The sequence below is a fragment of the Ranitomeya imitator genome, chromosome 7 (genome assembly GCF_032444005.1).
Source record: "Ranitomeya imitator isolate aRanImi1 chromosome 7, aRanImi1.pri, whole genome shotgun sequence".
Lineage (NCBI taxonomy): Eukaryota > Metazoa > Chordata > Amphibia > Anura > Dendrobatidae > Ranitomeya > Ranitomeya imitator.
In genome coordinates, this window is record NC_091288.1 from 19007519 (window position 1) to 19032848 (window position 25330).

The 25330-nt window shown below is 45.2% G+C and overlaps 1 protein-coding gene across 1 annotated transcript in view; it reads left to right on the plus strand.

Annotated features, from left to right (window-relative positions):
• The first annotated feature begins 163 nt into the window (after positions 1-163).
• HNMT (histamine N-methyltransferase) overlaps positions 164-25330 on the plus strand; it is a 37929-nt gene continuing 12762 nt past the window's right edge. Inside the window, exons 1-2 of the mRNA XM_069732876.1 lie at positions 164-396; positions 19371-19499. Coding sequence (XP_069588977.1) covers positions 19455-19499 — 45 coding nt within the window. The 5' untranslated portion in view covers positions 164-396; positions 19371-19454. The remainder of the gene's footprint in view (positions 397-19370; positions 19500-25330) is intronic.

Below are 25330 nucleotides of genomic sequence, written 5' to 3' on the forward strand. Positions count from 1 at the left end.
TGGTGAAGCTGTATAACCACTGTGTAATCCGGTGAATGTACGGAGCTAAATATGTGCACAAACTACACAACTACTACAATATAAAGCTACAGGAGCGGCTCCGACAAGGAACATTTGGCTCCAAGGAGTTGTTAATTCAGGCTGGAAATTCGCTCATGTGACCGAGCACTCACTCAATCGCTTCCCTCGAGCAGTTTTACCAAACAAGTGAGATTGAAAGCCCCGGATCTACAGAAGACTTATGTCGGCTGTCAGGAGTCTGGAGAATTGGGACATGAAATGTGTACAGATCGCGCTGAGCAAACCCGAGGGAGATCAGAGCCTGACCGAGAATCTTAATGGACTCGGCCAAGGAGAAGCCGGGGTATTGTAGAGATGTCATGCCGCATCACAAAGGTACGAAACGGAGACGGAGAGGTGTAGGCATCATTCTGATAAAAGGATGGATTATTATTTATTATTATTATTATTTATATAGCACCATTAATTCCATGGTGCTGTACATGAGAAGGGGTTACATCAAAATACAAATATCACTTACAATAAAGAAAACTAACAATGACAGACTGGTAGAGAGGGGCGAGGACCCTGCCCCCGCGGGCTTACATTCTACAGGATTATGGGGAAGGAGACAGTAGGTCGGGGGGGGGTTGCAGTAGCTCCGATGGTGTTGAGGTGGCCGTGTGGTCTTTACAGGTTGTAAGCTTCCTTGAAGAGATGGGTTTTCAGGTTTCTTTTGAAGGATCCAAAAGTAGTGCATAACCGGATGTGTTGGGGCACAGAATTCCAGAGGATGGGCGGATATTCGGGAGAAGTCCTGGAGGCGATTGGGTGAGGAGTGAATAAGCGTGGAGGAGAGGAGGAGGTCTTGGGAGGACCGGAGATTACATGAGGGAAGATATTGAGAGATTAGTTTGGAAATATACGGAGGAGAAAGGTTATGGATGGCTTTGTAGGTCATTGTTAGTAATTTAAACTGGATACGCTGGGAAATTGGGAGCCAGTGAAGGGATTTGCAAAGAGGTGAAGCAGGAGTGTAACGAGGAGAGAGATTAATTAGTCGGGCAGCAGAGTTAAGGATGGACTGGATGCGAGAGTGTTAGAAGGTAGGCCACAGAGGAGGATGTTGCAGTAGTCGAGGCGGGAGATGATTAGGACATGCACGAGCATTTTTGTAGAGTGAGGGTTGAGGAAAGGATGGATTCTGGAAATATTTTTGAGCTGGAGGCGACAGGAGATGGCGAGAGCTTGGATGTGCGGTTTGAAGGACAGGGCAGAGTCAAGGGTTACTCCGAGGCAGCGGATTCTGTGGACAGGGAAAAGTGTGATTTTCATTTATTTTTATAGATAGATCAGGTAGGGAAGATATGCAAGATGGAGGAAAGATAATGAGTTCAGATTTGTCCACATTGAGCTTGAGGAGGCGAGAGGAGAAGAAGGAGAATATGGCCGATAGACACTCTGGGATTCTGGAGAGCAGAGAGGTGACATCTGGGCCAGAGAGGTAGATCTGAGTGTCATCGGCATATAGATGGTACTGAAAGCCATAGGACCTTATGAATTGTCCCAGGCCGAGTGTATAGATTGAGAAGAGTAAGGGTCCTAGGACAGAGCCTTGAGGGACTCCAACAGAGAGGGGGCGAGATGAAGAGGTAGTGTGGGAGTGGGAGACGCTAAATGTGCGGTTGGCAAGGTATGAGGAGATCCAAGATAGGGCGAGGTCTTTGACCCCAAAGGAAGAGAGGATCTGTAGTAGGAGGCAGTGGTCAACTTTGTCGAATGCAGAGGACAGGTCTAGAAGGAGGAGTATAGAGAATTGTCTGTTAGCTTTGGCTGTAAGTAAGTCGTTAGTAATTTTGGTCAGGGCAGTCTCAGTGCAATGGTGGGGACGGGAGCCAGATTGTAGGTTGTCGAAGAGAGAGTTAGATGCAAAGTGAGAGGAAAGTTCAGCGTGGACATGCTTCTGAAGGAGTTTGGAGGCAAATGGGAGCAAAGATATGGGGTGATAGCTGGGCATAGCGCTTGGGTCAAGAGATGGCTTTTTGAGGATAGATGTGATTGTGGCATGTTTGAAAGCAGAGGGGAAGGTACCAGAAGTTAGTGAAAGGTTGAAGAGATGGGTTAGGGATGGGATTAGGCTACTTTCACACTGGCGTTTTTTTTTTAATACGTCGCAATGCGTCGTTTAGGGGAAAAAACGCATCCTGCAAAGTTGTTTGCAGGATGCGTTTTTGCCCCATAGAGTAACATTAGCGACGCATTGCGACGTATTGACACACGTCGCAACCGTCGTGTTGTGGCGGACCGCCGGGAGCAAAAAACGTTAAATGTAACTTTTTTGCTCCAGACGGACCGCTTTTTCCGACCGCGCATGAGCGGCCGGAACTCCGCCCCCACCTCCCCGCACCTCACAATGGGGCAGCGGATGCGCCGGAGAATTCATCCGCTGCACCCTTTGTGCAGCGCTAACAACGCTAGCGTCGGAATCTCGGCCCGACGCAATGCGACGGGCCGAATACTGACGCTAGTGTGAAAGTAGCCTTAGTGTGGTGGTGAGGTTGGGAAGGAGGTGGGATGGGATGGGGTCAAGTGCACAAGTGGTGAGGTGTGAGAGAAGATGAGCAAGCTCCCCTTCAGAGATTTTGGAGAATGAAGATATGGGGTTTGGGCATTGGTCTCTCATACAAAGGGGTTGTGGTGGTTGAATAATGAAGACTTGCCTTGTTTGGTCTATCTTATTTTTGAAGTGTGTGGCAAAGTCCTCGGCAACGATTAGGGAACTCGGAGGGGGCAGTGGTGGGCGGAGGAGGGAGTTTAAAGTGTTGAACAACTGTTTGGGGTTGTGGGATAAGGAAGATACAAGGGTTGTGAAGTAGGCCTGTTTAGCAGAGGTGAGAGCTGATTTGAATGCGAGTGTTGCTTGTTTGAGTGCAGGTACAACAAAAGGAAAAAAGACTAGACTAATAATGATATGCACACCCATAAATAGTAAGAAAAACAGAAAAACTTTTATTATACCTCAAAAAAGACAGACACACAATAAAACCATTTAAAAGGGCCTAAATATAGGACCAATAGCCGTCACCCCTATAGTAATCATGCATAGTATGACATAACCAAAACATAAATTACAAATACAAATCAATTCGGATAATACAGTTGGTTATACAGATACAAAACGTCTCTAGCTCATATACCTAATAACCCAAATATAATAGTGGCATACTGAAAAGAGCACAATAATACAAATGGGACTAAATAGTGGCACACAACATGCTGTAGACATGTATAAATATTGTGATAACCCCATAAAGAACGAATATAGTGCAATGTAAAGACAAACCAGATGCAAAGATATGAGGCCCCCTACCTTAAATACAACTATATGGCAGGTTACAGTACACTCTGAGCATGCTCAAATACTAACGCATGTAAGTCACCCTAAGCCCAAATATTAATGCCGCAATGTGGACCTTAAATGTAGGCATAGACCCCAAAAGATATTAAGAGATCTATACTGACTTGGTCCAATGAAGGAACAATGTAAAAAAGTGATACATGGGATCAATAAAGCAGAGAAACCCATGCAATAAGATGTAAGAGTAGAGGGTATAATACCAATTGTAATGAAAGGTCCACAAACCCACAGAGTTGAGCGAGATCAAGAAATATACCAAAGGTAAAAGGTACAGCGCCAACTACTGGGAGTCGCGGCGGGCTGAAGGCACCCATAGGAGACCAGAGAAGAGGGGTGAGGCGAGAGCCCCATGTGTATCGCTGCGACTGCAGCTTCGTCAGGGGAAGCCCTCACAGATTAGGTTTTGCACCCTGCATTATCATTGTCATAGGAGTGCACCCTATTTATGCATATTTGCTTGTTTGAGTGCAGTGAAATCATCCTGTGAATGTGATTTCTTCCAACGCCGTTCTGCAGTTCTGGATTCTTGCCGAAGCTTTTAGTGATGTTATTGTGCCAGAGTTGTCTACTGGTTCGTCGCACTCTATGCATGACAGGGGCGACAATGCAAGAGTGGCATTGTAGAGAGCAGTGGCAGTGTCTGTGTCGTGGAGTGAGGATATGGATGCCAGTGGCAGGATAGAGTCAGGGAGTGGTGTCTAGGTGTGCGAGGTTCCTGCGTGGGTGCGCATGGTGCTGGACATGGGCGACAAGTGAGGAGGACAGGGAGGAGAATGTGCGTAGATGGTGGTCAGATAGAGGGAGAGGGGAGGTTGTGAAGTTAGATAAGGAGCATAAACGAGTGAAGACCAGGTCTAGTGTGTGTCAGTCTGTGTGGGTGGCTGCGGAGGACCACTAAGTAAGTCCAAAGGATGAAGTAAGGGACAGGAGTTTGGAGGCTGCTGACTGGTGGGTGTCAATGGGGATGTTGAAGTCACCCATGATGATGGTGGGAATGTCAGCAGACAGAAAGTGAAGGAGTCAGGTGGAAAATTGGTCAATAAAGGCAGTGGTCAGGCCCGGAGGTCGGTATATGATGGCCATTTGGAGGTTGTAGGGGGAGTAGATGCGGACAGAGTGGACTTTAAAAGAGGGGAGGATAAGCGAGGGTAGAGGTGGGATTGGGTTAAAGGTGCAGTTGGAAGAAAGGAGAAGGCTCACTCCTCCACCATGTTTGTTGCCAGGGAGAGGAGTGTTGGTGAAGTGGAGGACTCCGTAACATAGTGCAGCCGGGGAGGCTGTGTCAGAGGGTGTCAGCCATGTTTCGGTGATGCCCAGAAAGAAAAGATTACGAGAGGTACAGAGGTCGTGAATCACGTGGAGTTTATTGCAGATGGAGCTGGCATTCCATAGTGATCCAGAGAGAGGGTGCAGGGGGGTGGGCGTCATGGGCACGGATTTGAGGTGGGCAAGATTTCGGGTGTTTATATTGGGTTGGGAGCGATAGGAAGGGGTAGTAATAGGAGGTATGAGCTGTGGGGGCCCAGGGTTGGGAGATATGTCGCCAGCAGTGAGGAGAAGCAGAGAGAGACAGAGCAGGTGGGAGAGGGAGAGTGGGCGGCTTGTTTTGTGTTTTATGAGGAGAGATCTGAGGTTGAGGAGCAGGTCAGCAGAGGAGGACAGGTGGGGAGGCAGGAGGGAAGGAGAGATTATTACTTGGTTAGACGGTGCTGGGGTTTGAGGATAGCGAAGGAGAGTGAGGAGTAAAGGAGCCAAAACTGTTAGAGCGTATGTCAGCATGATAAGAATAGGTGTGGCAGAAAGGGAATGAAATTTAGTACATTTATTAACAGTGGTTTGTCTTACCTTCTGTTCACTTCTGGCTCATTTCTGCTGCTATCATTTTAAAGACATCCTTTTAGAGACAGACCACGGTCCAGACAGACCTGTGTCTCTGAATTTATAACAAGCTAAGAGCTCAGGAAATAGTTCAGGTGTGATCAGGAGGAAGGGGCAGCAGGGAGACCGGTCACATACACAGGAGGGGATTAATTAGAAGTCAGAAGGGAAAATGCAGGAGGAAATAGATCCAAATGGAAAGGTAAAGCCAACTGTGTGTTGGCATCAAGGAATTAAAATGAGAAAACATGCCGGGAAAAAAAACCAGTAATAGCAGCCAGCGGACATACCAGGAAGGAATAGCAGGGTGAGGAAGATCAGGAAAGTTGGGTGATGGTGATGGGATTGGGGTAGCAGCCAGCGGACATGCTGCTCTCCTAAACCTTCTCTGGGCTGATCTCCCTTCTCTTTGTCACGCAAACACTTCTCGCAGTCTCCAATGGACGGATGGAAGCAAACCAAGAGCGGGTCTACCTACACCAACATTGTAATACAGACAGACGTCCATAACCGTGTCAGAAGAAAAACTAACCAAAGGCCGCGTTCACACGGTCAGTATTTGACATCAGTATTTGTAGCCCAAACCAGGAGTGGAACAATCAGAGGAAAAGTATAATAGAAACTCGTCACCACTTCTGTATTTATCACTCACTCCTGGTTTCAGCTTACAAATACTGATGAAAATACTGACCAAACACTGAATGCGTGAATGTGGCCTTATACTCAAAATAGATCCAATATTTGGGGAATTAAATTGCGGAAAAGATTTTTTCCAAAGCTCTAGACTCCCTGCATAGGCACAAGAGCAAAATGATAACATTGTTGCTACCTGCAGTCTCCACTAGAGGGAGCTGTATAATCAGTGTACAACAGCATGCAGTGAGCTCCCTCTAGTGGTGGATGCTGGCAGCCTGGATTTTATCATTTCACTCTAGGTTTATAGAAGAAAAAAATGCAAACACTGCCCCCGATAAAGACCTATTAAGACATTAAAAGGCAATTAAAAGAAATGTCATATATGTGTGATAGATGTGGATTAGTGATGAGCGAGTATACTCGTTGTTTGGGTTTTCCCGAGCACGCTTGGGTGGTCTCCGAGTATTTATGACTGCTCGGAGATTTAGTTTTTGTTGCAGCTGCATGATTTACGGCTACTAGCCAGCCTGATTAAATGTGGGGGTTGCCTGGTTGCTAGGGAATCCCCACATGTAATCAAGCTGACTGGTAGCCATAAATCATGCAGCTGGGGCAAGGAAAACTAAATTTCCCAACAGTCATGAATACTCGGAGACCACCCGAGCGTGCTCGGAAAAACTCGAGCAACGAGTATACTCGCTCATCACTAATGTGGATCCCAACTCTGGAACTGACCCCCATCTCCAGAACAGGACCCTCCAGTCTTTGTCTCTGCCTGATGGCACGGCTCCGCTATCGTCAGAAATCTTATAGAAGTGCACGAGATGGATGTGCGCGATCCACCGATCCTATATGAATGAAAAGGGCAGCAATATGAAAGTGAGCGACGCCACAATAAATCTTTATGCTTTATCCAATGTTCAATTTTTGCTGCAATTATTTTATCCTAAAATTGCGGCAATGAGAGCAGCAGTTTTACCTCTGCAAAAACTGTGATGTTGCTGCATCGAATGAATATACCCGGAGCTTTCCTGGAGACTATGTGGCAGATACGTTTAGGAATTGGCGCCTCCATCACATCTAACAAGACTGACGGGGAAAGTTCCGACGTTCCATTCATTGCTCGTAAAGATGCAGCAAATATATGCAGAGTCTCATGTTGCATGGAAAGCTGTTTTTTATGTACATTGTGTAACTGTTTGAGGCAGATTTTTACTTTTTTTTACCCCCAAAACTGCTGCAAACTTTTTAAGTTTCAGACTATGATGCAGATATTGACTCGTGCTGGCGTTTCATATCCCAGTTGTAGCCAGATTACGCTAAACACGACTGTGATCCCCAGTAAATTTGGTGCCAGTCCGCGCAAGAAAATAAAATCCGCGCTATGATCTGGCACAGATTTGCGCTATAAAACTTCTGACAACTTATGACCCGACTACCTTTCTAGACGCTTTTGAAAAGTGATTGGAGAAGCACAAAAAGTCCCATGGGAAACTGCTGAAAAATAATAACTCATCATCCCGGCCTCACCTGTCCACCATGACGCCATCTCATGCATCGCCACATGCCGCTACGTGGGGCATCGAGACCTAGAGGGTGAAGAGAGGACTGGAGCCTCAGGAGGCCAATGGAGGATCAGCAGGGACAGGAGAGGGGCGAGGTGATTACGATATTTCATAATACCTTTCTAACCATTCATTATACTTGGGGTCAGAAGACCACGGAACATAATAAATGGCTTTTTTTTGTTATCTGCAATCTGGGAACGTGATGCCAATCAATTTCTATTTCAACTTGAGAATATCTGCTAAATTAAAATTTGGGGACATTCACTCATCTTGTGACATCAGCCTTAGAAGACAGACCCCATTGACTAAAATGGGGTCCACCTTGTTTCCGTCATGGAATCTGGCATTTTATTGACGAAATTAGCACAGCTTGTGTTGCCTGCAGATGTCACGGATCATCTGATGTGGTCAGATGTGAACAGGGTCTTAGAAAATAAACCGAAAATCTGCACCAAAATGATAGCATGGCACACTGGTGACATCTGCTGTTCATACATGGTATTGCAATCCTGCTACAGAAAGGCTGATCATTATTATTATTTACACCAAGTGGGACCAAAAACCCAAATAGATGGGAGAAAAATACACCAGAATTCAGATTCAGGTTCTGCCCCCCAAAAATGTCTTGCAACACTTCTGATTCTAAGTCGTTTGTGCTAATTGTGTAGTCCAGACACTAGCCTACATTTTTTGAGTCTGAATTCTTTCGGATAATAGTGTGGTCTAGACACACTATCTCAGCAAATAAACACTGATTGTTTAATTAGTGACAGGTGACTGACAAGTCTGGGCCTATGGTTGTGAAACAGCTGGTTAAAAAGAGCGGAGGGGTACATCCAACATGAGTGGGAACAAGCGAGGTCGTGGTGGAAGGGGAAATAGGTTTGGTGTTCAAGGTGTACGTGGGTTAGGTGGTAATGTTAGTGTCCAAAGACCACTGACAACTTCTGTTACTGGATGACCTTCTTGACTCTTTTTTGGCAGCCGCACAGTGGTACGTCTTGTAGATGAGGGCCAGAAAGAGCACGTGCTCCAGTGGATGGCAAGTGCTGCATCAAGTGGCCTCACACACAGTACAATACACAGAGGTGGCACCCAAATTACTCTTATTTCCTCCCGTGTCACAATTCTCCAACCACAAAGCTAACTGTGGAGAACGACAGATGGGAGAGTCTGCAGAGCTGTTCACACATTCTATTCTATGGGCATCAGAGGTTTGCTCCAAATATTCACAGAGTCAAGAGGAGGAATTCATCTGCACCAATACCCCCAATTCTTTTTCAGTTGGACACAGGGCCAGATGAAGTAGGGTCCAAGCAGAATCCAGATCCTCATCACCAGATGTTAACCCCCGGGGGTGGAGGTAATCCTGATGATACTCAGATACCTGAGGCGCACGTGGACTGTACTGTTTTCTCAGGTCAGAAAGAGGAGGAGGGTGACCCCAGGGCAAGGAGTGGAAGAACAGAGAGGATGACTATGAGTTTGTAGATCTAACTTGGTGTGAACCCAGAGGCATGCAGCTGAGTAGCTCAGCAGAGGAGGTAGAGAAAGAGGAAGACGAGGAGGTTATGTTGCAGTTTGCCACACAGAAATGGAGTGGAGTGATGTAATGGCTACAAGCACTGCATCCTCAGCCACAACTCTGGCTGTGGCCAGCAGCAGTCGCAAGGTCTGCAGTTAGCTGGAGCGGCAAGGGATGCTTAGCTTGGGTCTTTTTTAAGACTGCAAAGGATGACCCAACTCATTATCTGCCAACTTTGCAAAAAACTACTCAGTGAGCTAAAAATTACAATAATTTGACTTCCACAATGCACGAACTGGCACATGTGTGATCAACAGGCATTAGTCTGGGAATCTCACTGCGCTAAAATGCGGACTAGTGGGCAATCCAAAATTGGCCTCAACTGGTCTTCAAAAAGCTGAATAGGGCATTTCTGGGAATAGTAGGATACTATCGGCAATTTATCCCAAAATTCTCCACGATAGCTGCCCCCTGACTGATCTTCTTAAGGGCACAAAGACGTCAATGGCCAAATGAAATGGTGCTCTAAAGCGGAGATGGTGTTCCAGGAGTTGAAGCTTGCCCTATGCAAACAGCCGGTCTTGGTTGCACTGAACTTCACTACGGAGTTCATAGTCCAGACGGACGCCTCAGAAGTCGGGTTGGGGGCTGTGTCGTCCAAGGAAGTAAGCGGGGAGAAACATCCCATCCTATACATAAGCAGAAAACTCTCTGCCTATGAGAAAATCTATGCCATTGTGGAAAAAGAGTGCTTGGCCATCAAATGGGCGATTGACTTGATGACCGACCTGTGAGGCCAGAAGTTTAAGTTATTGTCAGACCTTGCGCCCCTGAGATGGAACCGGAAGAATGCCCGGGTGACTGGGTGGTTTCTGGCGCTCCAGGATTTAACCTTCCACGTGGAGCATAGGCCAGGGAAACTACATGGTAACGCAGATGCCCTGTCCAGATTTCCCTGCTTAGTGAGAAAAGGTGCCAAAACCCCTGGCTTTTGGCAAAGGGGAGGGGATATGTGACAAAGTCACTGGAAGAGTGTTGGAGGAGAGATACGAATCACTGAGAATATTAGCTTCAGTGATTTGAAACACAGAAGTTTTGCTCCAGAACACTGTGTTGATAGGGGTTAATCGGCCATTTGAAGGGGGTTTTAGTGGACAACCATGGAGCTAGAGCGGGTGGGAGGTTGCCCACCTAATCTCCTCCCCAGGTTATGGTCTGGGATTTAAATAGGGGGTATTCTGAGGCATTCAGTGTTCAGTAGGGCTGAAGAGTGGAGCTCCAGTGCTTTGTGTCCTGACAAGGAAGCTGAACCTTTGTATGCTGATTTCTCCTGAGCGGGCAAATCCCCACAGACGTATGGACTGTGATACACCAGTATATTTTGCTTGCCTGTTTTGCCCTAAGGGCAGCGTTTATTTTTGCCTCTTCGTGGTTTATGCCGCATGTAGATAATAAACCCGTGAAGGAGTTATGGCTCTACCATAATATATAGATAGATTAGATAGATTGATCGATTGATGAATAGCCAGCAACTCATCTACCACGTACAGTAAATCATAGCGTGACAGATTAGAATAGAATAGATTGCATACAGTATATACACATAGAATAGAAAGATGTCAGTCATATATATAATTAGTGCACTGCTTGTGCAGCTTACTGTATATGTATTTAATTAATAAGTGATTATTTTTCAGAAAAAAATGGCTTGGGCTCCAGCATAATTTTCATAACCTGCAGAGGGAAAGCCGATGGCTGGGGGCAGATGTTTATAGCCTGGGAAGGGGGTAATACCCATGGAGCTTCCCAGGCTATTAACCCCATACTGCCATCGGATGTACTATTACACCAATGGCAGTATCCCCCGCTTTGATGTGGGCTCCGGCGGTGAGCCCACCTCAAAGGCGGGACATGTCAGTTGCTTTGTACAGCTGACATGTGCCCGCAATAGGCGCAGGTGGAATCGCGATCTACCCGCACCTATTAACTAGTTAAATGCCACTGTCAAACTGACAGCTGCATTTAACAAGCGCTTCCGGCCATGCGGCTGGAAATGCGCGCACCGGTGACCCCGTCACATGATCGGGGGTCATCGGTGCATTGGCATGACAACCAGATGTCTCCTTGAGACCTCTATGGTTGTTGATGCCGGATTGCTGTGAGTGCCACCCAGTGGTTGGCGCTCATGGCAAGTCTGCAATTCAGCTACATAGAGGCGATCTGAGCATCGCCTCTATGTAGCAGAGCTGATCAAGTTGTGGCAGCTTCTAGCTCCCCATGGAGGCTATTGAAGGATGCCAAAAGTAAAAAGAAAAGTTTTAAATATATTAAAAAAATAAAAAAAACAATTAAAAAATCCCAAACCTATACATTTGGTATCACCGCGTTCAGAATCACCCAATCTAACAATAAAAAAAGGATTAACCTGATCGCTAAACTGCGTAGCGATAAAGTAAAAACACCAGAATTATGTTATTTTGGTCGCCGCGACATTGCATTAAAATGCAATAACGGGCGACCAAAAGAATGTATTTGCACCAGAAATGGTATCCTTAAAAATGTAAGCTTGGCTGGCAAAAAATAAGCCCTCACCCGACCCCAGATCATGAAAAAGGGTATCGGAAAATGGCACAATTTTTTTTTTTGTTTAGCAAAGTTTGGATTTTTTTTCACCACTTAGATAAAAAAGAAAATATACATGTTTGGTGTCTATGAACTCGCAATGACATGGAGAATCACAATGGCAGGCCAGTTTTAGCATTTAGTGAACCTAGCAAAAAAGCCAAACAAAAAACCAGTGTGGGATTGCACTTTTTTTGCAATTTCACAGCACTTGCAATTTTTCCCCCCGTTTTCCAGTACATGGGAAAAACCAATGGTGTTGTTCAAAAATACAACTCGTACCGCAAAAAACAAGCCCTCACATTGCCATATTGACAGAAAAATAAAAAAGTTATGGCTATGAGAAAGAGGGGAGCGAAAAATGAAAACGCAAAACAAGCTCAATGGGTTAAAGGGTTAATATCAGGTCACAGCTGTATACTTAGCCATTCCTGGTAATTAAAATGGGGGACCTCCCTCCCCAAAAATGACGTAGGGTCCCCCTATAATTAATTAATATCGATAGTGGCCTCACCCCAAAATAAAAACATCAGCTCTCAGCCGCCCCAGAAAAGGTGCATCTATTAGATGTGCCAATTCTGGCACTTAGCCTTGCTCTTCCCACTAGCCCTGTAGAGGTGATAAGTGGGGTGATAGTTGGGGGGTTGATGTCACCTTTGTATTATCAGCTGACATCAAGCCCAGAGGTTAGTAATGGAGAGGAGTTTATAAGACGCCCCCATTACTAACCCCATAGTGATATTGTATAAAAAAAACACACACACACCTAGAATAAAGTCCTTTAATTAAAAGAATGACACAGACTCCTTTAATGAATCTAAATTAAACCATACTTACCTTATCGCCCATTCCAGTGAAGCCAATGTCTCTTGTAACAAAAAAAAATAATAAAGCAACCTAATACCTCTCCGACGAGAAGATCATAATCCAATTGTCCAGCGACGGATCTAGCTCTGATACATCTAGGTGGCAGGCTGCATTGTTGCATGAAGCGATTATACAGCCTGCCATCCAGCAGAGACACTGAGCAGCGTGTGCTAGTGATCCTCTGCGGCTCACGGTGATAAACTCCTATGACCTGACTGACATCACCGCAAGCGTCAGAAAGTTCACACAATCACGGTGCCGTCAGAAAGGTTCTCGGAGTTCACAGCCAATGAACTCAGTTCAACTCAGCGCGAGCGCCGTTAGAGCTTTTATTTTAGATCTCAGTTTGTCGTCAGCGAAAGTGAATATGGCTGAAAATTCTATCCTGAAACATCTGAGCATTTGTTACAATTGCATCCAGCCCAGATAATTATCTATGTGCTCCTGATGCATTTTCTATCCCAAAGTTTTCATCTGTCCTGAGCGTTTGCTTCAATGTGTCAGTGCTGTAAAGGACTTTGACCTGTAAAGGATACATTTGTAGCAAACTCTGAGTTGTGAGAAAGAAAAGGAAGGAAACTAGAAAACTGATAAAATTAAAATAAAGAAATAAATAAAAATAGGCATTTCATGGGGTTGTCTGGTTTGGATAAGGGTGGAAAGCGACAACAAAGAGTACCTGTAGCTCTGGGGATAAATCTGCGCATTACTTGGGCTGCCCTGTAATCCTAATATGTCCTGTGCAATGTTCCGATTCCCCTGTGGAGGCGCTGCAGTAAAGTTGAGGTCCCGCAGGCGCAGCGCCCTGCAAGCTACTGACTGACTCCTGTACATTGAACTTGTAAGCTATTCTGTTCTATGTTGCACTGCTGACATCTGGTGGACAAAACTGAGAACAACCAGGAAAAACTTTTCTGACCAGAGATAAAAGAAATTATAATATAACACATGAATGTGTCAGTCCATGAGCAGAAAATTAAACTACACTGTGAAATACTTTTATACCCTTGCTGTAATGCTGCCACAGCGCAGTATCGTGCGTCCTATCCCAGGGGGTGCTGGAGAGGGAAGATAGGTAGCACTCACGGCGTAACACTAGAGAGTGGCAGCACAGACGCCACTAGGTGGTGAGAGAGATGTCAGACAAGCCGAGTCAGGAACGGACAGGAAAGGCAGTACCAGGCGAAATAGCAATACACGTGATCAGATACAAGCCAAAGAAGTCAGAACCAATCGGGAGCAGAGATGCCAGATATGTGAGACAGAGAAACAGGTCAGAGGACAAGCCGGGTCAGAAACCAAGGTCACAGCATGGGGAGCAAATAGCAAGACGAGCGGGGAAGCAGGAATGGGAACTGATCAAATGGTCAGAGGCCAAATCAGGGTGTAACGGGTCAGTCATTCAAGCCGCGGGCAAAACAGATCCCAAAACGAGGAAAAGAAGGTTAACCCCCGCATCAGGGGTGGACACAGACAGCTTGGGGGCCCTGTGCAGGAAATGTCTGAGCCCCCTCCTTATATATATATATATATATATATATATATATATATAATGTTTCCTGTCCCGCACTGATGATGTCATTCAGCCGCTGCTGTGTGAGACAGGAAGTAGGACAGATCCCTGCAGCTCTGCTCCGCTGCCATTTTCTCTTGCAGGAAGTGAAGCTACAGGGATTGCTCCCTGCCCGCCGCACATGAGGGCAATCTGGCCAGGGGCCCCTCGGGGCCGGAGAAACTGGCCAGATTGCCCTCATAATTAGCCACCCTGTAGGTGCCCCCCGGAGCCTCCGGGCCCCGATGCAGCCACACCGGTTGAACAGCTGGTATGTCCGCCCATGCCCCACATGACCAGACCAGGGAGAGAAGAGCAAGAAACAAACCCCCGGCCTGGATCATGACACTTGCTTTTCTTTAAGCTGTTTTTTTTTTCCAAACGAGGATAGATTAGATGAAAGCAAAAAATAAAAAAAAAGATTTTCTTAAAATACAATTTTTTTAAAAAATTCTAACCTGTACTAATACAGCCTCCATCGCCTCTACATAAGCTCTCAAGTTTTACATTACTCGACTCGTTCCCTTCTGGCACCGAAGCAAATGTGGGGTGACATGGCATGTGGGGTGGTGGCGGGGGTGATGCATGATGTCAGTATGACTTCAGAGAACTAAACAGGAGCAGAAAATGTTTGATTTTTTAAACCCTTCGCTTCGCTAATAGCAAATGTTATACTTTAGTTTCAGACCAAACTTATTTGCACCCAATTGAATCAGCAATGAATTTGAGCAAATCTGCTTGAATCGCATTTGGAGAGATTCGCTCATCTATGGCCACTGATGTAATTTAGTGACTGTGAAATGCTGCCACCTAGTGTTCAGAAAATGAAATTGCAAGCGGTCAAAAAATGCATAGGAGACATAACAATTTTGAGTTTTCCTGCTGTTTCTGCAGCACTTATATAATGCATGCTGCCATGTAAGGGTGGTTTCACACTTGCGTTTTTGTCTGCAGCGTTTTTTTTTCACAAAAACGCATGCGTTTTTTTCCCTATATTTAACATTGAAAACGCATGTGTTTTTGTTTGTACGCGTTTGGTCGCGTTTTGCAACGCATGCATTTTTTTACTGCATGCGTTCATTTTCAGAAATGCAACTTGTAGTATTTTTGAGAGGATTTTTTTGGACCAAAAAAACCGCATGCGTTTTCATGCATTTTTTTTGGGTCAAAAAATACATTGGAGTAAATGGGAACGCATGCGTTTTTATATTAAAAAACCAGAAAACACACTGATATGCCACCCCCCAACATAAAGGTGATAAAGGGATCCTAACCCTAACCCTACCCCTAACCCTACCCCTAACCCTAAGGGATCCTAACCCTACCCCTAACCCTAAGCCTACCCCTAACCCTAACCCTACCTCTAACCCTAAGGGATCCTAACCATAACCCTACCCCTAACCCTACCCCTAACCCTAAGGGATCCTAACCCTAACCCTACCCCTAACCCTACCCCTACCACTAACCCTAATCCCGTTAGGGTTAGGGTTAGGATCCCTTAGGGTTAGAGGTAGGGTTAGGGTTAGGATCCTTTAGGGTTAGGGTTAGCGGTAGGGTTAGGGTTAGGATCCCTTTAGGGTTAGGGTTAGGATCCCTACCCCTAACCCTACCCCTAACCCTAACTATTTCTGTTTATAGTGGGTTTTTTACTTTATTTTGATGATTGGCAGCTGTCACACATTTCTCAGCATGCGTTTAAAAAACGCAAACGCATGAAAAAACGCATGTAAATGCGTCAAAACGCCACGTTTTTTTCACCACATGCAAAAACGCATGCGTAAAAAAAACGCAGCGTTTGCACGCGTTTACATGCGTTTTTTCACCATGCGTTTTTTGCGTTTTTTACCGCAAAAACGCACCCAAAAAAACGCAAATGTGAAACCAGCCTAACACACAGAATAACGATACGTCCCTCACTAGGAATCCTTACAGTGGCCTAAATACTAAATGCACTATTTAATTGACCCAGCTGCCATTCCATAGAGAATGCAGAGGAGATCCATTAGTGTGAGTTATGTCATGCCAGAATCTTCAGAAATCTATAAGTCTTATTAAATAACAGATGAAGGAATGAAAGAAAACACTTTTGGTAACTACTTCTGGTGAATGAAGGTTTATGGCGACACCGTGAAAATCACACAGACGCAGCCTGCACCTAGATTTGTATGAAATGCAAAAATTTATGACAATCTTGCAACATTTCTGGCATGCTGCAATTTTTTTTTACTGCGTTTAGATTCTAAAGACTTGTTACAGATTTTGGGTGCAATAACGCCCCCAAATCACAAACTATCGCAAACTATTTTAATATCAGCCACAAGTCTCTTGTGATTATTTGGCTGCGTACTATATAGTAAAAAATTACTCACTGATATTTTGGATATTAATTGCAGTACATTTTTAAGTTAATGAGCCGCCAAACTGTCCCAGCGGGAATTATTAACATTGCAGTTCACATTATCAACAGCAGGTGGCAGCAGCTGCCTATATACTTATACACATATACATCTATAGTTTTATATTCAGCAAGAATTATAAAGAAAAGTCGTATTCTTCCATATAAACTCATATGAATTTTTTTTTGCTGTGAAAACGTTTAACTGGAGCAGATAAAGTCCTCAACCAGGTCCAAATCATGTACCTGGACTCTCACCTGTCACATTACACTATATAGGGACTATATACAATGTACACAAAAGATTGTGAGCCCTCGCGGGCAGGGTCCTCATTCCTCCTGTACCAGTTATGACTTGTATTGTTTAAGATTATTGTACTTGTTTTCATTATGTATACCCCTCCTCACATGTAAAGCGCCATGGAATAAATGGCGCTATAACAATAAATAATAATAATAATAATAATGTACGAATGAAGTCTCCATGTGTCTAATGATCTAACATTCATTCATATTGATTAAAAGGGACAAGTGGAGACAGCCGAACGCTCCCATAAGGATGAACAGAGCGGCAGTGAGGATGAGCGACCTCCATTCATAAGTCATAAAAGAAGGGAGAAGGCGAAAAGTAATAAGGAGTCTATCCAAAAATGTGAATACAATCCTAAACAACAAGGAGACTCTACTACAATACATGATACAAAAACCTTTATAATTATTACATAAAATACCCAGTAAAAATGCATAAAATACAAGGAGAGCAATACAAGATGCAGGGTAAAGTATGGTGGCCAGCGGGAATGATGTTAACAAATTATTATTACTGAGTACAGGTCTGGCTGTGAGGATCACAATGAAGGACACATCCAAAATCTGCGATTAGTCCAATCTCAGCGAAAGTGAAACAACATGGAGAAAGTTCTTTGGAACATCACAAAAAAAAAGTATGATGCCCGGAACAGGACCAATCAGCGTGGAATCCACCAAACCCAAACAGAGCAGAGAGGAATAGAAGGAAAACATAAAGCAATAGAAAGTAATACATAATCGCTGAGAGGAGACTGCGTGTCCACAAAAAAATCGCCTCCGACGCGCGTTTCACTTTAGTGTTTCGCCTCAGCTTCTTCAGGTGGAATTTGAGGAAAAGTCAAAAGGAGGAATTTTCTGTAGAAAGATGCGCCCAATGAACTGATCTAACCTCTAATGAGACACCTGGCCTCAGAGACTGTCGGGGTCCAGAACAGCGACATCCTGCCCCTCCCTGATGCCTCAGAAGAAGTCACTTCGGCTACTTTCACTCATCTTTTTTTTTGTTTCAGGTAGAATCCAGCAAATTTTTGAAAAAACGGATCCATCACAAATAGTGAAAAACTGATGGATCCATTTTTCTGCTGAATCTGGTTTTTTGTTTTTTAATAACTTCCTATTCCGGGGGGAGAGAGAGAGAAGAGAGGAGAGAAGAGAGAGAAAGAACTAATTTTAGATGGATCCAGCAAAAATCTGATGAAACGTGTGGCCATCAGGCGCAATCCGGTGCTAACACAACTCTATGAGAAAAAAACGGATCCGGCGGGAAAAAAAAACGGATCCGTTTTTTTTTTCAAAAATTGCCGGATTGTGGCTGACGGCAAAAACCTGATGTGTGAAAGTAGCCTAAGGGAGTCACTAGGGGGTCACTAAGCTGATAATGTTTAGTGTTGAAAAAAAAGTCGTATTCCATAGAATCAGGTTTTGGCGTTGTTGGTGCATTTTTTCATCACTCATTCATTTTTAATGGGTGAAAAATGCTGAAAAAAGTGACATGCTCCATTGTGCGAAAAGCATGCAAAGCACAAGATCCCGAGGCCAAAAAAAAAACCACACAAGTCGCGTGCATGAGATTTCTGAACTCTCACAGACTTTGCTGGTACTGTAAAACACAGCTGAAAATTTGCATAAAAAAGTATATATATAAAAAAAACCAGCATAAACGCCCAGTGTGAACTTAGCCTCACTCTTCAGAGCCCCGGTTATTAGAATTAGTGTGCTTCCCGGGTATCGGACCCCCAGAGATCGGACCCCCAGAGATCGGGGGTCACACTCCAGGCTGATACATTTTACCTGCACTGAGACATTGTAGCGAATGACAGGAGACAGATTTATGCTGCAGATGTTCTCTAGGCCTGGATGCAATGGTAACAAACTCTCAGCTGTCAGAAGTATTAAAGCTCTAAATCTCTATTTCCATTTACTGAAAGCACAGACCTTAATATTGTTACAAACAATGAATACATTATATATATATAATAAACTTTCCGTGGCCTCCGCACTGGTGGTCGCTGCTCCTTCTTGCACAGAGATGACCTGTGACCGGCAGCGAACACATCACTGATATCACTTTTTGCACAGTGGCTTCTATGGCTGACAGTGGGGAGACATTGTAGCATTGGGGGTACAGATTTACTGACAAGGGATGAATTGTGTTTGGCACTGGGGGGCGTAGTGTTTCCCCACCATATAGGATCACCTTTGCCGACACCGCAGTGCACAGATCAGATAATGCTCATTTTCATTTAGTAGATGATGCAATCATGTTATTCAAAAGAGGCTCTGCAGCAGCTGAGGACATAGAGACCTCATCTGATGTAGTCTGCTCTGACCTGTAGGCATAGAACTACTGTACTGCCCTACCTGTCCTGTCCAGCAGGTGTCACTGTGGTCCCTGATATTCTGGGATCTGGCAGAAATATTAATGAATTCTAAGTGTATTCATAAATGTGGATCCGACACCGTCACAATTATTATCATCAGAGCTGATCCGTTCACATTCATTCCCTCTACAAATATACGCTGCAGCCTTCCCAGGTCCATACATCTCCTGATCCTGGAAATATTAATATTAAACAAAGTTTTATTTTCTTATATTACAGGAAAAAGTTATTACAGCGGCGAGCAGGTAACCGTCTCCCCCGACAAGCCGACACAAGCAAATCACTTCTGGAGCAGACGAGTGAATGTACAAGACGGCGGACTCCATCATCCGCTCCTTCATCAGGATGGTGAGAAGTGTGATTTTACTGTAAATTAGTATGTTCTTAATTCTGGGGGCGGCGGGGGCCTCGCTGTACATTATCTGACAGAGGCGGCAGCGCCGGATTCATTTTTTTTTGTGATTTGAAACAAAATTGCATTTGAAGAAGACCCTGAAACTTGAAAAGGATCTTGAAGAACGAGGAGCCATTCAGCCTCTGAGAGCTGTGGACTCATAAAGCTGAGGGGTTAAATGGAGGGAGGTCCTGGGACTAAAAGGAAAACTACAAGGAATGGGAGGATACGCACTGGCGTAAGGATGGGCGCTCACTGGGCAATATCTGGTGACTCTTTAAGGCTATGTACACCTTTGAAATGGGAAAAAATAACATTAGATATGTTAGTGGTGACATTTTGTTAATATAATTAAAGATTAAATATTCATTCCTTCATTTATTTTCAAACTCTGATTTTCAATTTGGCACTTGAACCAAGTTTCAGATTTTTTTCTCGTGGGAGTGTCTCTCCCAGTAATATAGGCTGGATGTGCGCTCTGTGTATCTCTCCCAATAATATAGGCTGGATGTGAGGTCTGTGTGTCTCCCCCAGTAATATAGGCTGAATGTGAGGTCTGTGTGTATCCCCCAGTAATATAGGCTGGATGTGAGGTCCGTGTGTCTCTCCCAGTAATATAGGCTGGATGTGAGGTCTGTGTGTCTCTCCCAGTAATATAGGCTGGATGTGAGCTCTGTGTGTCTCTCCCAGTAATATAGGCTGGATGTGAGATCTGTGTGTCTCTCCCAGTAATACAAGGCTGGATGTGAGGTCTGTGTATCTCTCCCAGTAATATAGGCTGGATGTGAGCTCTGTGTGTCTCTCCCAGTAATATAGGCTGGATGTGAGCTCTGTGTCTCTCCCAGTAATATAGTTTGGATGTGAGGTCCGTGTGTCTCTCCCAGTAATATAGGCTGAATGTGAGGTCTGTGTGTCTCCCCCAGTAATATAGGCTGAATGTGAGGTCTGTGTGTCTCCCCCAGTAATATAGGCTGGATGTGAGGTCCGTGTGTCTCTCCCAGTAATATAGGCTGGATGTGAGGTCTGTGTGTGTCTCTCCCAGTAATATAGGCTGGATGTGAGGTCTGTGTGTCTCTCCCAGTAATATAGGCTGGATGTGAGGTCTGTGTGTCTCTCCCAGTAATATAGGCTGGATGTGAGATCTGTGTGCCTCTCCTAGTAATATAGGCTGGATGTGAGATCTGTGTGTCTCTCCCAGTAATATAGGCTGGATGTGAGGTCTGTGTGTGTCTCCCAGTAATATAGGCTGGATGTGAGGTCTGTGTGTCTCTCCCAGTAATATAGGCTGGATGTGAGATCTGTGTGCCTCTCCTAGTAATATAGGCTGGATGTGAGATCTGTGCGTCTCTCCCAGTAATATAGGCTGGATGTGAGGTCTGTGTGTGTCTCCTAGTAATATAGGCTGGATGTGAGGTCCGTGTGTCTCTCCCAGTAATATAGGCTGGATGTGAGGTCTGTGTCTCTCCCAGTAATATAGGCTGGATGTGAGGTCTGTGTCTCTCTCCCAGTAATATAGGCTGGATGTGAGGTCTGTGTGTCTCTCCCAGTAATATAGACTGGATGTGAGGTCTGTGTGTCTCCCAGTAATATAGGCTGGATGTGAGGTCTGTGTGTGTCTCCCAGTAATATAGGCTGGATGTGAGGTCTGTGTGTCTCTCCCAGTAATATAGGCTGGATATGAGGCCTGTGTGTCTCTCCCAGTAATATAGGCTGGATATGAGGTCTGTGTGTCTCTCCCAGTAATATAGGCTGGATGTGAGGTCCGTATGTCTCTCCCAGTAATATAGGCTGGATGTGAGGTCTGTGTCTCTCTCCCAGTAATATAGGCTGGATGTGAGGTCCGTGTGTCTCTCCCAGTAATATAGGCTGGATGTGAGGTCTGTGTGTCTCCCAGTAATATAGGCTGGATGTGAGATCTGTGTGTCTCTCCCAGTAATATAGGCTGGATGTGAGGTCTGTGTGTCTCTCCCAGTAATATAGGCTGGATGTGAGCTCTGTGTGTCTCTCCCAGTAATATAGGCTGGATGTGAGGTCTGTGTCTCTCTCCCAGTAATATAGGCTGGATGTGAGGTCTGTGTGTCTCTCCCAGTAATATAGACTGGATGTGAGGTCTGTGTGTCTCCCAGTAATATAGGCTGGATGTGAGATCTATGTGCCTCTCCCAGTAATATAGGCTGGATGTGAGGTGTGTGTGTCTCTCCCAGTAATATAGGCTGGATGTGAGGTCTGTGTGTCTCTCCCAGTAATATAGGTTGGATGTGAGGTCTGTGTGCCTCTCCCAGTAATATAGGCTGGATGTGAGGTTTGTGTGCCTCTCCCAGTAATATAGGTTGGATGTGAGGTCTGTGTGTCTCTCCCAGTAATATAGGCTGAATGTGAGGTCTGTGTGTCTCTCCCAGTAATATAGGCAGGATGTGAGGTCTGTGTGTCTCTCCCAGTAATATAGGTTGGATGTGAGGTCTGTGTGTCTCTCCCAGTAATATAGGCTGGATGTGAGGTCTGTGTGTCTCTCCCAGTAATATAGGTTGGATGTGAGGTCTGTGTGTCTCTCCCAGTAATATAGGCTGGATGTGAGGTCTGTGTGTCTCTCCCAGTAATATAGGCTGGATGTGAGGTCTGTGTGTCTCTCCCAGTAATATAGGCTGGATGTGAGGTCTGTGTGTCTCTCCCAGTAATATAGGCTGGATATGAAGCCTGTGTGTCTCTCCCAGTAATATAGGCTGGATGTGAGGTCTGTGTGTCTCTCCCAGTAATATAGGCTGGATGTGAGGTCCGTATGTCTCTCCCAGTAATATAGGCTGGATGTGAGGTCTGTGTCTCTCTCCCAGTAATATAGGCTGGATGTGAGGTCCGTGTGTCTCTCCCAGTAATATAGGCTGGATGTGAGGTCTGTGTGTCTCCCAGTAATATAGGCTGGATGTGAGATCTGTGTGTCTCTCCCAGTAATATAGGCTGGATGTGAGGTCTGTGTGTCTCTCCCAGTAATATAGGCTGGATGTGAGCTCTGTGTGTCTCTCCCAGTAATATAGGCTGGATGTGAGATCTGTGTGTCTCTCCCAGTAATATAGGCTGGATGTGAGGTCTGTGTGTCTCTCCCAGTAATATAGGCTGGATGTGAGCTCTGTGTGTCTCTCCCAGTAATATAGGCTGGATGTGAGATCTGTGTGTCTCTCCCAGTAATACAAGGCTGGATGTGAGGTCTGTGTATCTCTCCCAGTAATATAGGCTGGATGTGAGATCTGTGTGTCTCTCCCAGTAATATAGGCTGGATGTGAGGTCTGTGTGTCTCTCCCAGTAATATAGGCTGGATGTGAGCTCTGTGTGTCTCTCCCAGTAATATAGGCTGGATGTGAGCTCTGTGTCTCTCCCAGTAATATAGTTTGGATGTGAGGTCCGTGTGTCTCTCCCAGTAATATAGGCTGGATGTGAGGTCCGTGTGTCTCTCCCAGTAATATAGGCTGAATGTGAGGTCTGTGTGTCTCCCCCAGTAATATAGGCTGAATGTGAGGTCTGTGTGTCTCCCCCAGTAATATAGGCTGGATGTGAGGTCCGTGTGTCTCTCCCAGTAATATAGGCTGAATGTGAGATCTGTGTGCCTCTCCTAGTAATATAGGCTGGATGTGAGATCTGTGTGTCTCTCCCAGTAATATAGGCTGGATATGAGGTCTGTGTGTGTCTCCCAGTAATATAGGCTGGATGTGAGGTCTGTGTGTCTCTCCCAGTAATATAGGCTGGATGTGAGATCTGTGTGCCTCTCCTAGTAATATAGGCTGGATGTGAGATCTGTGCGTCTCTCCCAGTAATGTAGGCTGGATATGAGGTCTGTGTGTCTCTCCCAGTAATATAGACTGGATGTGAGGTCTGTGTGTCTCCCAGTAATATAGGCTGGATGTGAGATCTATGTGCCTCTCCCAGTAATATAGGCTGGTTGTGAGGTGTGTGTGTCTCTCCCAGTAATATAGGCTGGATGTGAGGTCTGTGTGTCTCTCCCAGTAATATAGGTTGGATGTGAGGTCTGTGTGCCTCTCCCAGTAATATAGGCTGGATGTGAGGTTTGTGTGCCTCTCCCAGTAATATAGGTTGGATGTGAGGTCTGTGTGTCTCTCCCAGTAATATAGGCTGAATGTGAGGTCTGTGTGTCTCTCCCAGTAATATAGGCAGGATGTGAGGTCTGTGTGTCTCTCCCAGTAATATAGGTTGGATGTGAGGTCTGTGTGTCTCTCAGTAATATAGGCTGGATGTGAGGTCTGTGTGTCTCTCCCAGTAATATAGGTTGGATGTGAGGTCTGTGTGTCTCTCCCAGTAATAAAGGCTGGATATGAGGCCTGTGTGTCTCTCCCAGTAATATAGGCTGGATGTGAGGTCCGTGTGTCTCTCCCAGTAATATAGGCTGGATGTGAGGTCTGTGTGTCTCCCAGTAATATAGGCTGGATGTGAGATCTGTGTGCCTCTCCCAGTAATATAGGCTGGATGTGAGGTGTGTGTGTCTCTCCCAGTAATATAGGCTGGATGTGAGGTCTGTGTGTCTCTCCCAGTAATATAGGTTGGATGTGAGGTCTGTGTGCCTCTCCCAGTAATATAGGCTGGATGTGAGGTTTGTGTGCCTCTCCCAGTAATATAGGTTGGATGTGAGGTCTGTGTGTCTCTCCCAGTAATATAGGCTGAATGTGAGGTCTGTGTGTCTCTCCCAGTAATATAGGCAGGATGTGAGGTCTGTGTGTCTCTCCCAGTAATATAGGTTGGATGTGAGGTCTGTGTGTCTCTCAGTAATATAGGCTGGATGTGAGGTCTGTGTGTCTCTCCCAGTAATATAGGTTGGATGTGAGGTCTGTGTGTCTCTCCCAGTAATAAAGGCTGGATATGAGGCCTGTGTGTCTCTCCCAGTAATATAGGCTGGATGTGAGGTCCGTGTGTCTCTCCCAGTAATATAGGCTGGATGTGAGGTCTGTGTGTCTCCCAGTAATATAGGCTGGATGTGAGATCTGTGTGCCTCTCCCAGTAATATAGGCTGGATGTGAGGTGTGTGTGTCTCTCCCAGTAATATAGGCTGGATGTGAGGTCTGTGTGTCTCTCCCAGTAATATAGGTTGGATGTGAGGTCTGTGTGTCTCTCCCAGTAATATAGGCTGGATGTGAGGTCTGTGTCTTTACAATTGTTATAGGATGACTATAAGGTCTGTGTGTCTCTCACAGTAATATAGGAAGAGCACACACCCAGTGAAAACTGTCTGATAACACCCACTTGGTGGGTTAACTCATTATATGCCAATATTCTGATTGCTAATATCTCCATAATGGTAAGGCAAAGTTAAAAAAAAACAAACAACTCTTTAGTAGGCCTTGTTCACACGTCTGGGTTTTTGTTTTGTTCGTATGCGGTCTGTTTTATAAGAACTGCAAATTCGGACACACGTACACCCATTGTATTCAACGGTAGTGTGCACATGTCAGGTACTTCACACAGATCGTGCGTCCGTGTGAAAAACCCACAAACATGTCCTTTTTTTTCCCGGCACTGCGGAGGAAATGCGTGCCGCACACGTGCGCACTGATGACATATAGATGACATCCATGTGACAAGTTCCTGAATAAAATCCGGCGACATGCTCTGGTGCCTGGGAAAAGCATTACAGTTAGCACTGTTCCCAGGCTCGGGGTGCTGATTACAACTCTCACCATCCTCATCTGTTCTCCCTGCAATCAGCGAGACCAGGCGACGCTGATGACAGTTGTAGTCAGCACCCCACCCTCTGGGAATAGCGTGGATTATATAAAGTATTATCTTT